At 46.3% G+C, this 10,172-nt stretch overlaps 1 protein-coding gene across 1 annotated transcript in view; it reads left to right on the forward strand.

The window, feature by feature from the left end:
• The window catches only part of LOC309373984 (1-phosphatidylinositol 4,5-bisphosphate phosphodiesterase gamma-1-like), an 86,013-nt gene extending 77,313 nt beyond the window's left edge, over positions 1–8,700 (forward strand). Inside the window, exons 27-31 of the mRNA XM_081918654.1 lie at positions 680–794; positions 1,739–1,900; positions 2,898–2,986; positions 4,518–4,705; positions 6,772–8,700. Of these exons, the coding sequence (XP_081774780.1) occupies positions 680–794; positions 1,739–1,900; positions 2,898–2,986; positions 4,518–4,705; positions 6,772–6,823 (606 nt within the window). The 3' untranslated portion in view covers positions 6,824–8,700. The remainder of the gene's footprint in view (positions 1–679; positions 795–1,738; positions 1,901–2,897; positions 2,987–4,517; positions 4,706–6,771) is intronic.
• Positions 8,701–10,172: the final 1,472 nt, after the last annotated feature.

The following is a 10,172-nucleotide window of genomic DNA, read 5'->3' on the forward strand; positions in this document are numbered from 1 at the left end:
GCTGCTGAAACCACACAATACCAGTCCTGAAAGACCTACTTTGGCTCCCAGTATGTTTCCAAGCACACTTCAAATGTTGGTGTTGACCTTTAAAGCCCTAAACGGCCTTGGCCATGTATCCCTGAAGGAGCATCTCCACCCCCATCATTCAGCCCGGACACTGACGTCCAGTGGCGAGGGCCTTCTGGTGGTTCCCTCACTGCGAGAAGCATATAGGGAACCAGGCAGAGGGCCTTTTCAGTAGTGGCACCCCCCTGTGGAACACCCTCCCACCTGATGTCAAAGAGAAAAACAACTACCAGACTTTTTGAGGACATCTGAAGGCAGCCCTCTTTAGGGAAGCTTTTAATGTTTGATGTATTACTGTATTTTAATATTGTGTTGGAAGCCGCCCAGAGTGGCTGGGGAAACCCAACCAGATGGGTGGGGTATAAATAACAAAGTATTATTATTATTATTTGCATTTGCATTTGCTTCCGAATGCCACTAGCTGGCAACCGCAGGAGGGGAGAATGCGGCTCTCGCACTCGGGTCCAGCTCGCGGGTTTCAGGTTGGCCAACGTGAGAACGGGATGCTGGACTAGATGGGCCCCTTTGGCCTGATCCAGCGGGCCCCTCTTAACGTTCTGACATCTTACCCTTTCCACCTAGCTCAATGGCCCCCTTCTCCTCCCCACAGATCCTGGGGGCCCGGCACCTCCCCAAGAACGGACGCAGCATCGTTTGCCCCTTCGTGGAGGTGGAGGTCTGTGGCTCCGAGTTCGACAACAGCAAAAACAAGACGGATGTCGTAGGTGAGAAGCTGCGGTTGAAAGACAGACAGACGAGACAGACAGATTACTGGCCTTTCTCTTCCTGCAAAGCAAAACTAGAGCTCCAGGCCAGATCGCTCTCACAACGGGGGCTTCCCCCCTCCCACCTGATCATAGGATGTGTATCTTCTGAGTCATTTCCTACAGTCTCGTGGCTTTGCATAGTTCCTAGTTTCCCAGAGGTGGGGTCAGCAATTTGTGTTCGTGACAGTTTGAACGACTCATTCATTTAAGGTTATAGCAAATTCAGGTTAAAAACCTCCAAGCCTGCTACCTTCCAGGGGAGTTTGTTCCCCTGTCAAACTGCTCTTGCCGTCAGAATGTTCTCCCTCATGTTGAGTCAGAATCGTCTTTCTTGTAAGTTGAAGCCATGGGTTCGAGTCCTGCCCTCCAGAGCATAAGAAAACATGCTTGCTCCATTTTCCATATGACATCCCATCATATATAAAGACCAGGACTAGCCACCTGAGAAACAGTTTCTACGCAAATGCGATTCTGGTTCTAAACGCAGCATAAGGAGTCTCTATAGTATATTATTGTATTTTAAAATGGGGTTTCAGAGTTTTTAGGGGTTTTTGAATGTTTTATGTAGTTTTTCAATTTCATTGTTCTGTATAGTACAATGATAATAAAGATATTGTATATTGTATATCGTATATATTGGAAGATGGCTATCCATGTCTCGTCTCAGTCTCCTCTTTTCCAGACTAAACCTACCTAGCTCCTTCAACCGTTCCTCATAAGGCTTGGCTTCTAGACCCTCTTATCGTCTTGGCCGCCCTCCTCTGCACACCTTCCAGCTTGTCGATATCCTCTTTACATTGTGTTGCCCAGAATTGGACACAGGACTCCAGGTGGAGTTCAGAGGTCTTTTCTTACTCCCAATCTCCTTGTTTCATTTTGATTTTCTCCTCCTCTGCTCCCAGCTGACAACGGCCTCAATGCGGTTTGGCTCCTCAAGCAGTTTGTCTTTGACATCAACAACCCCGAGTTTGCCTTTCTGCGCTTTGTGGTCTATGAGGAGGACATGTTCAGCGACCCGAACTTCTTGGCTCAAGCCACCTTCCCTGTCAAGGGCCTCAAAACAGGTATGTGCTGGATCTCTGACAGACACACACACACACACACACACACACAAAAACACAAACACACACACACTGCTTCCTTTCCCACACTGATTCATGGCTCTCTCTCCCCATGATCCAACAGGGTCCAGTCTCCTTTAAAAAAAATAATACTACATTTTCAGTTTTTGTAATCACGATATCCATACATGCATCAATAAATTCAAACCTCGCTCTTACCAGAGCATCAACCTCCTCCCACCCCTCTTCCTGACTTCCGTATATATTTACTTTAATCTTAGCATTTCTATAACCACTTTTTTCTCTTCTCTCTTGTTTCTATATTTCTCCTTGTTAAATGTAAATCAGTTCCTTATGTTGTCATTACAAAACATTTCAGCTCAAAGCTACAAACGTTTTCAGACGTTTACAATATTCTTTCGTATAGCATATAAATTTGCTCCAGTCCTTTTGAAACAGTTCGTCACGCTGATTCTGGATCTTCCCTGTCAGCTTTGCTAACTCAGCGTATTCCACCATCTTACTCCGCCATTCTTCCAATGTTGGAATCTCCTCTGATTTTCGTTTCTATTCTCTGCCCCAGTCCCACTGGCCACGGGTGCCGTGGAAATTATGTAGTGGCCCAGTGGGTCTTCCTTGACAGTTGATATTTGTATATTAACAGTATTATTATTGTTGTTGTTGTCGTTGTTGTTATGAGAGAAGAAAAGGTTATGGCAGGGTTCCCCAAACTCAGGCCTCCAGCCATTTTGGGACTACAATTCCCATCATCCCTGACCGCCCATCCTGGTGATGGGAGTTGCAGTCCAAAAACAGCTGGACAACCCAAGTTTGGGGAAACTCTGGGCTAAGGAGTAAACTCTGCACAAATCCAGAGAGAAGTCCCTAAGAGGGTTGAAAGGTGTCTTCTATGCCTCCTTCCGGCAGCGCCTGCAGACCCGCTGGTGCCAAATTTATTGCTCCTCTTTCACTTGCATTCAACTGTGGTCTCTGCCTGCAGGATACAGGTCGGTGCCCCTCAAGAACAGCTACAGCGAGGACCTCGAACTCGCTTCCTTGCTGATCCACATTGAAATTGTCAATGCCAAGGTAAGCAAGATGCTTGCGGTATCTGATTGGCTGCTTCGCCCTCCACTGGCAGATGGGCATCTAAGGCCCCATGCAATGGGTTGCCCATGGTTAAAAGCAAGAGTCTGTCATTCTGCGTGCACCCTCTTGGCTTTGACCTTAGCATCAAAATACTTAGAGAAAGAAGCTGCGTTTACTGACAAAATGTGGTTGTGGTTCTCTCAGGGTGCCTAGTTAAAATGCATTTAAGAAGTGTCATAATTTTTCCTTTACTGTTTTATCTTTTGGGGGGTGGGTTGTGTGTTAGATTTTTGTTAAATTTTCTGTTTTACAATTTAGAATATTCATTTTAACAACCTTAAAATGTAAATGACTTCCCTTCTCTTTCCACGGTTCATTTTGCACATCACAAATCCCGGCATATTTTACATAGACTAAACCATTCAGCAATCCATTATTGCATCCATCAAAACTTGTTTACGCTGTTGAATTTATCTTAATGCTGCCGACATTTTCATGTGTACCCAATTTTCCATCATGTATTCAGTAAACATTTTACAATCTTCTTTAAACATACGCTCTTCTTGTTCTCTTATTCTATATGTTAGGTCCGCAAGCTGCACATATTCCATCAGTTTAAGTTGCCATTCTTCTTTAGCGGGGACCTCACTCATTTTCCATTTTGGGGCTAGCAGAACACGGGCCACAGTAGTTGCATACATAAATAACTTTTTAAAACCTGTTTTATCTTTTGTAAACTGCTCTGAGGTTTTCCACAATCAAGTAGACACATTTTTGTCTACTTGGTGAAGCCATGGTCCAATATGAAAAATACAAATATTTAGGTTACAAAACTGTAAAAATAAAGAAAAAATAAGTTTGCAAAACAATAATTACCATGTGGTTAGGGCAGATCAAAGTGTCAGTGTCCACTTATCCCCAGGGTAAATACGACATATCGGCAAAAGTCGGAAATTGCAAGATAACTATAGCATGTACACGAAAATCAATTTCAGATTTGAAATCAGCATTGAAAGAACATATAAGAACAGTTGAAAAATCTCATGCAAAAGAAAATGGGGGAAAAATTTTTCCCGAGTATACTGTGTATCCCAAGGGAATACATTTTTTTACATACCTCCAACTGTACATAGATATACATGTCATTTTCAATCCTATATATGTTATGTTCAATGCTATATAAGTCACTTACATTTATACTCATTTTGTACTACTTTGGCTATGTGTTTAATATAATATTGAATTCTTGCACTGTGAAAAACAAAGATTATGGTGAAAAGTGAAAAACATGAATTGTAAAAAAAAAACTAGAGCTTACAGAACAAAACCAACTTCAGATATGAAATCAGCACGTCGAAATTAGGTTAGAACAACTGCAGGTGTCAATGCAACAAAAATTTTGTTCCCCAGTGTAATAGTCCAACCCCCTGCAATAAACTCAATCTGGTGCCTTGGAAGCTGCAAGGCAAGGCAGTCACCTCCCTCTAGGGCTCAGGGCTTTGCCACCCACAGCCGTTCCTCTGTGTTGCAGGAAGAAGACGACGAGAACCTCTACTCCTCCATCCAGCAATTACGCGACCGCGCCAACGAACTCTCCAACCAAGTGTCCGGCTTTGAGCACAGCAGCAGCAACAGCGACGCTCGCTACCAGCAGCGGCTGGACGAGCTGCGAGCGGCTCAGGAGCGCCTCATGGAGCTGACGGAAGTGCGCAACAGGAAGTGAGTGGGCGCCACTGGGCTCTCCCTTCTGGAGGAGTCTTGCGAGGTTCTCCCTCTGCCCTACAACCCTGCCATGTAGGCTGAGCTGAGAGTTGGTGATTGGCCCCAAGAGCACGGCCCTGTGGGGATCTGAACCCAGGACTCCTGGGTCCCAATCCAGCACTCTGTAACCGCAATGCCACCTGCTCTGTTTAAGTTCTTGAGGAGAAAGCTGGCTGAAATGTATAGGTGCTGGGACAAATTGTGTTGGAAATGCAATATGAAGGAAGGGAACTTCCTACACATGTGGTGGTCCTGTGCTAGGGTTAAGGCCTTCTGGGACATTATTTACAATGAATTAAAAAAAATACTAGAATATAACTTTAGTAAAAAAACCAGAGGCATTTCTATTAGGGCTAATTGATGAATAAATTAATAAAAAAGATGTAAATTTATTAATGTATGCCACAACGGCAGTGAGAATCCTCTTGGCTCAAAGGTGGAACCAGCAAAAGATCCCTACATTGGAAGATTGGAGAATAAAAATGGTATTTGTGGAGTTGGCAAAGCTGACGGGGAGAATTAGGACTGGAGCAAATTTAGTTATTACTTGAAAGAAAATTGTATTCATTTAAAAACGTTTGTAGCGTTAACGTGAAACGTTTTGTAATGTGAAATTATGATGCTGATTTATAAATAAGAATGTGATTTTTTAAGGTGATTATAAGATAAGTGATTATAGGAATGCGAAAGATATGTTATGGGCTATAGGGATGTCAGAAAGAGAGGTAGAAGGAAGTCAAAGCTCACTTTGAGCAAATAAGATGTGTATATGTGGATTGAATTAAAATAAAATATGTAAAAACTCAATAAAAATTATGATTAAAAAAAAAAGTTCTTGAGAAGCCCCTAGGCCCAATCAGACGCCAATTATTCTCAACAACAACAATCTTTATTACAGTCCAGAGACCCAACAAATCTTTACAAAGCAATGCGCAATTCATATAGCCTACCTCCAGGTTAAACAAGCATTTTGTTCAGAATATAGGGATCATTGGTTCTTGCAACCACTGATAAAAAACTTTTCCACTGCTAATGTTCTAGCATTTGTCCGGTCTTCCAATAGGAACCTGACATAGTGAGCCTCTGATTTTCCCGGGAAAGATACCAGCAAGGGGAATATCAGTTCAGCCCTGGCTTGCTCATATTTTGCACAGTGCAACAAAATATGTTTTATGGAATCGATGTCTTGAGCACACGAGCAAAGTCTGTCCTGGTAGGGAACTCCTCTCAACCTGCCATCCAACACTGCAGAAGGAAAGACGTTTAGCCTGGCTTTGGTGAAAAGCCTTCGATAGTTTGGTACTGTCAGGTTTTTAATGTAAGATGTTAACTTAAAGACATGCCCATATTGTACTCCTACTGCCAGCGGACTAGAGACTGCGCGTGATTGCAAGTCACTGTGTGCATTATCCCATAATCTTTGCTTTAACATCTTTAGGGCGCCTTCATAACCCAGGTAATACAGTTGGGGGGGGCGTGACAGACCAATAGAGGTGGCTTTTTTAGCCTTGGTTTTCTGCCATTTGCTGACAAATTCCTCATTGGTCAGGTGTTGGTACAAACCCTTCCCTAGATCAAACACTTAAACCCTGAGCCAATGTTTTAGGGCAGCCCACCACGCTTTAGTTGAAATTGGGCATTCACCAGCTTCTAACAGAAGTACAGTGGTGCCTCGCAAGACGAAATTAATTCGTTCCGCGAGTTGCTTCGTCTTGCGATTTTTTCGTCTTGCGGAGCGCGGATTCCCTAGGTATTAACGGATTTAAGGAAGCAAACCCGCAAGACGTTTTCGTCTTGCGAAGCAAGCCCATAGGGAAAATCGTCTTGCGAAGCAACTCAAGAAACGAAAAACCCTTTCGTTTTGCGCGTTTTTCCTCTAGCGAGGCATTCGTCTTGCGAGGTACCACTGTACAGAGTTGGGGACACAGTTGGGTACCTGCAGCAGAGATCATAGAAATTTTGCCTGAAAGCCGTCTAGCTTTGGCAGGTCCCCATTATCATTCTCTTTGTTTTCCCCAATGCAGGTTGATGGAGAAGAAGAAGCGAGACCGGCAGCTGGCCAACAAGCGGAACTGAAGCAAGGCCAGCGTCCCTGGCTCGCCCGTGCCGCTGGGGGGCCTGGAGGCAGCCTCTCCCTTCTCCCCACCAAGCCCCAAAATGGCCTTTCCCACCAGCCACTGCCTAGACAGTCCTCTGCTGCCCCAAGTCCCAGCTGGCTGGTTTCCTGGTGCCGGGGGAGCAGAGGCTGATTCGGCCACAGCAAGAGCGCCCCCCCCAGGCGTGATGGGAAGCAGGAATCCGAGCGGACTGACCGCCTGCGGCGATGGAGACCCCCCAAGTTCCCGCAGGCCCCATTACGGACGTCGGACGTTTGCCTTGTCGAAAAGTTTGCTTGAGCTTAATTTTAACCCGTAGCGGAGGAGCTGGGCTTTTTATTACTTTTAATTTAATCATTCCACCCCACCCCCTGCTTAATCCTGGCCATTTTATGGTCGCAACTTGGAAGAAGTCTCTGGTGTCACTTTGCAGGACAGTTCCCACACCTAACCCCCCGGACATTGCAAACCTGCAGAGGCCGAAAAGCTGGAGTAGTAGGAATTCGGGACAGAGGAAATTACGGCTGGATGCAGAGGACTTGCAAAGGGAAGCTGAGAAAAATAGACACCCCCCCCCCCCCGGTGAGCTGATAGACATCAAAGGTTACTAAGCGAGAGGATCAGTTGGTGGGGGCAGGAACAAGATGCACCCTCCCCCCCCCCAGAGAGGCATATTGAGTCTGCTATGAATACAGGTGTGCCTCACAGCCAGCGAGCGCCCCCTCCATCCTTAAGCACAAAAGTTCTCTGACCGCAAACCTCGCTGTCACGATGGCTGCACTCTGTCTCGGAGGCAGCGGTGCTCCTGAGTACTGGAAGCCACAAAGAGGGGAGAGTACAGGTCTTGCGTTCGAATCCTGCTTGCGGGTTTCAAACAAGGGGCATCTACCTGTGAGAACGGGATGGCTGGACCAGATGGGCCGTTGGCCTGATCTTGCAGGCTCTCCTGGAATAGATCTCGTTTATTTTGAGGGGGCTTATTCCCATTAAGCGTGTTCAGGATACGGCAGCCGTGGTATATTTATTTATTTATTGCTAGGAGGCAGAAAGTTCCCTTGCTCCTGCTGCCTTTCAGTCGGGAATATCACCCAGCGCTTCGTGTTGCTGCAGAGAGTAGGTTCTGTCCTGCTGTATCTCGGACACCAGGAAGGGAGTTGGCCCAGGGAATGCGGCCGTCGATCGTGGCTTTGCACCATCTGGCCTTGATAGCCTGGCTGCCTTATTAGTGTCTTCAAATGGAAGTAGAGAAAGGGCCTGCAGGCGTTGGGGGGAAGCAAGCCCTGAGAAATGTCATTTGTTAAAGGAGGAACCTCTGAATTCACCACCATTTTCACTTTAGCTGTCGGCAGACTCCTGTAATTTCTTTCGCTGGGGGCTTAGCACACCACAGGACAAGCCATGGTAGGAACAGGCATGTGGTAGGAGACCCCACCCCTACCTCTAGCTGTCTCTTTTACATGCATACTGGCCAGAGAGAGAGAGGGAAGCTATGGAGCACATCAGTAAATCATAGTACAGGTACTGCTCCACATTTTTGGTGGTGCATTGAATTGAAAACATCCCTTCCTCTGTTCGGAAGGAGTCCCCAAACCAGAGCTTTCCAAACTTTGCATGTCGGTGGCACACTTTTTAGACATGCATCATTTTGCGACACAGTAATTCACTTTTTCAGCAAGCCTAAACTAACCCCTTTCCAGCACCGGGAGCAGTCGTGCGACATCTATACCTATGTTTAGGGAAGTTTTTAATGTTTGAAGTTTTATTCCTTTTTTTAGTCCTCTGCTGGGAGCCGCCCAGAGTGGCTGGGGAGACCCGGCCAGATGGGCGGGGTATAAATAATAAAATTATTGTTATTATCATTACACACAGCAGCCGGCACACTAACGTGTCGCGACACACCATTTGGAAAGCTCTGCCATAAACTTTTGCATTTTGAGAATCTGTTTTTCAGAGGAAATGTCCAATGTCTTGCCCCTGGACCCTTAGCAGGAAGGCAAGCCAAGGTGTCACTGTTCGCCTTAGCAAGTTCTTCCTTCTTTCCCAGGGAAAGAATCCCAGGGATTCTGCAGTAGAATCACGTACACCGATGAAGCAAACCCCAACAGCTGTGTCCTTCCTACTGATTGCAGAATTTGGGCCATTTTAGCAGCATAACCCAGGGCCAGATGCTTGGGGGGGGGGAATTCTGCCAAAAGTCTACACACACTGGAATTGAGCCCACAAGCGACACCCCCAAATTATTGTGGCTTAGAGCGGCAGCTCCCAACTCACAGGCTTCATAGGAACACAGAAAGTTCCCGCTGCTACTATGAGGCCTGTTTGAGTGATGAGGTTGGTCTTAGGAGAGGTTCTGGCGAAGTTTGATTGATGGGGAAAGTTTGCCTGTATGCAGAAATGAAAAGCTTTGCACAGAAAGTCCAAATGTACAGGAAGCGAAACATGTCCAAATTGGCAGAGTTAAGTTTGCGAAAAGGGCTGAAGCCACAGGGAAATCACTGCTACCCAAACCGGGTTGAGAGGAGTGGGACACATTTGCAAGAATCCTCCTGCAAACCCACTCGCTCCAGTGATGTTTGTGCAGGAAAGTTGTGGCCTGGAGGGAAGAGGGAAGGTGAAGGTGGCTGTGAGGAAGCTGGCAAGGAAAGCTAAGAAGAGACCAGGAAGATCCCAAGTACCAGATTTATTGATGGGGTGGGTAGTTGCATTCTGCCAAACTCTTGCTGTATGAGATATCTTGGCAGCCCGTTCCTTTGCTGTGGTGTGAGGGATGTCCTGAGCTCTTTAAAAAGGGTCTGGTGGAGAGGCGGGGGCATTTTAGGACCTCGCAGGACCATACAGAAATGACCGCCACGATGCACTGATAGGGCCTGGAGGTGCGGGGTGCAAAAAAAGTAGTTTAGAGAGAAGAGCAGAATTGTCTTCCTTCAGATAAGTGGGTGCCAGAGCCAGAGAGAAGCAGCTGTGAGGAACTCTGCACAAGCCACACCCCAGAATATTTTGTCACAAGCAGGCTGAGGATTCCAACTTTGGCTGTTTAAAGAGAAAACGGAACATGCATTCCAAAGCAAGGATAAGCGTTGACATGCTGGGGAAATCTCGGCTGCTAGAAAAGGGCTGGAGGCGAAATGCAGCAAGCCAGAGACTTAATGCGGCTTCACCTTGCAGATTTACCCTGCTGGTGTTGCGAAGGGCGGTGGTTCCATGCCTGGAATGCTTGCTCCGTCTTCCTCCCCTTCCTGGCTCCTTCCTTCCATGGGCACAGTTCAGAGCTATGGCAGAAGGTCCTTTAAAAGAGCATTAGGCAAATTCATGGAGGGCTATGGATAGCT

This window comes from Podarcis melisellensis (assembly GCF_964234715.1).
Source record: "Podarcis melisellensis genome assembly, chromosome: 7".
Taxonomy (NCBI): Eukaryota; Metazoa; Chordata; class Lepidosauria; order Squamata; family Lacertidae; genus Podarcis; species Podarcis melisellensis.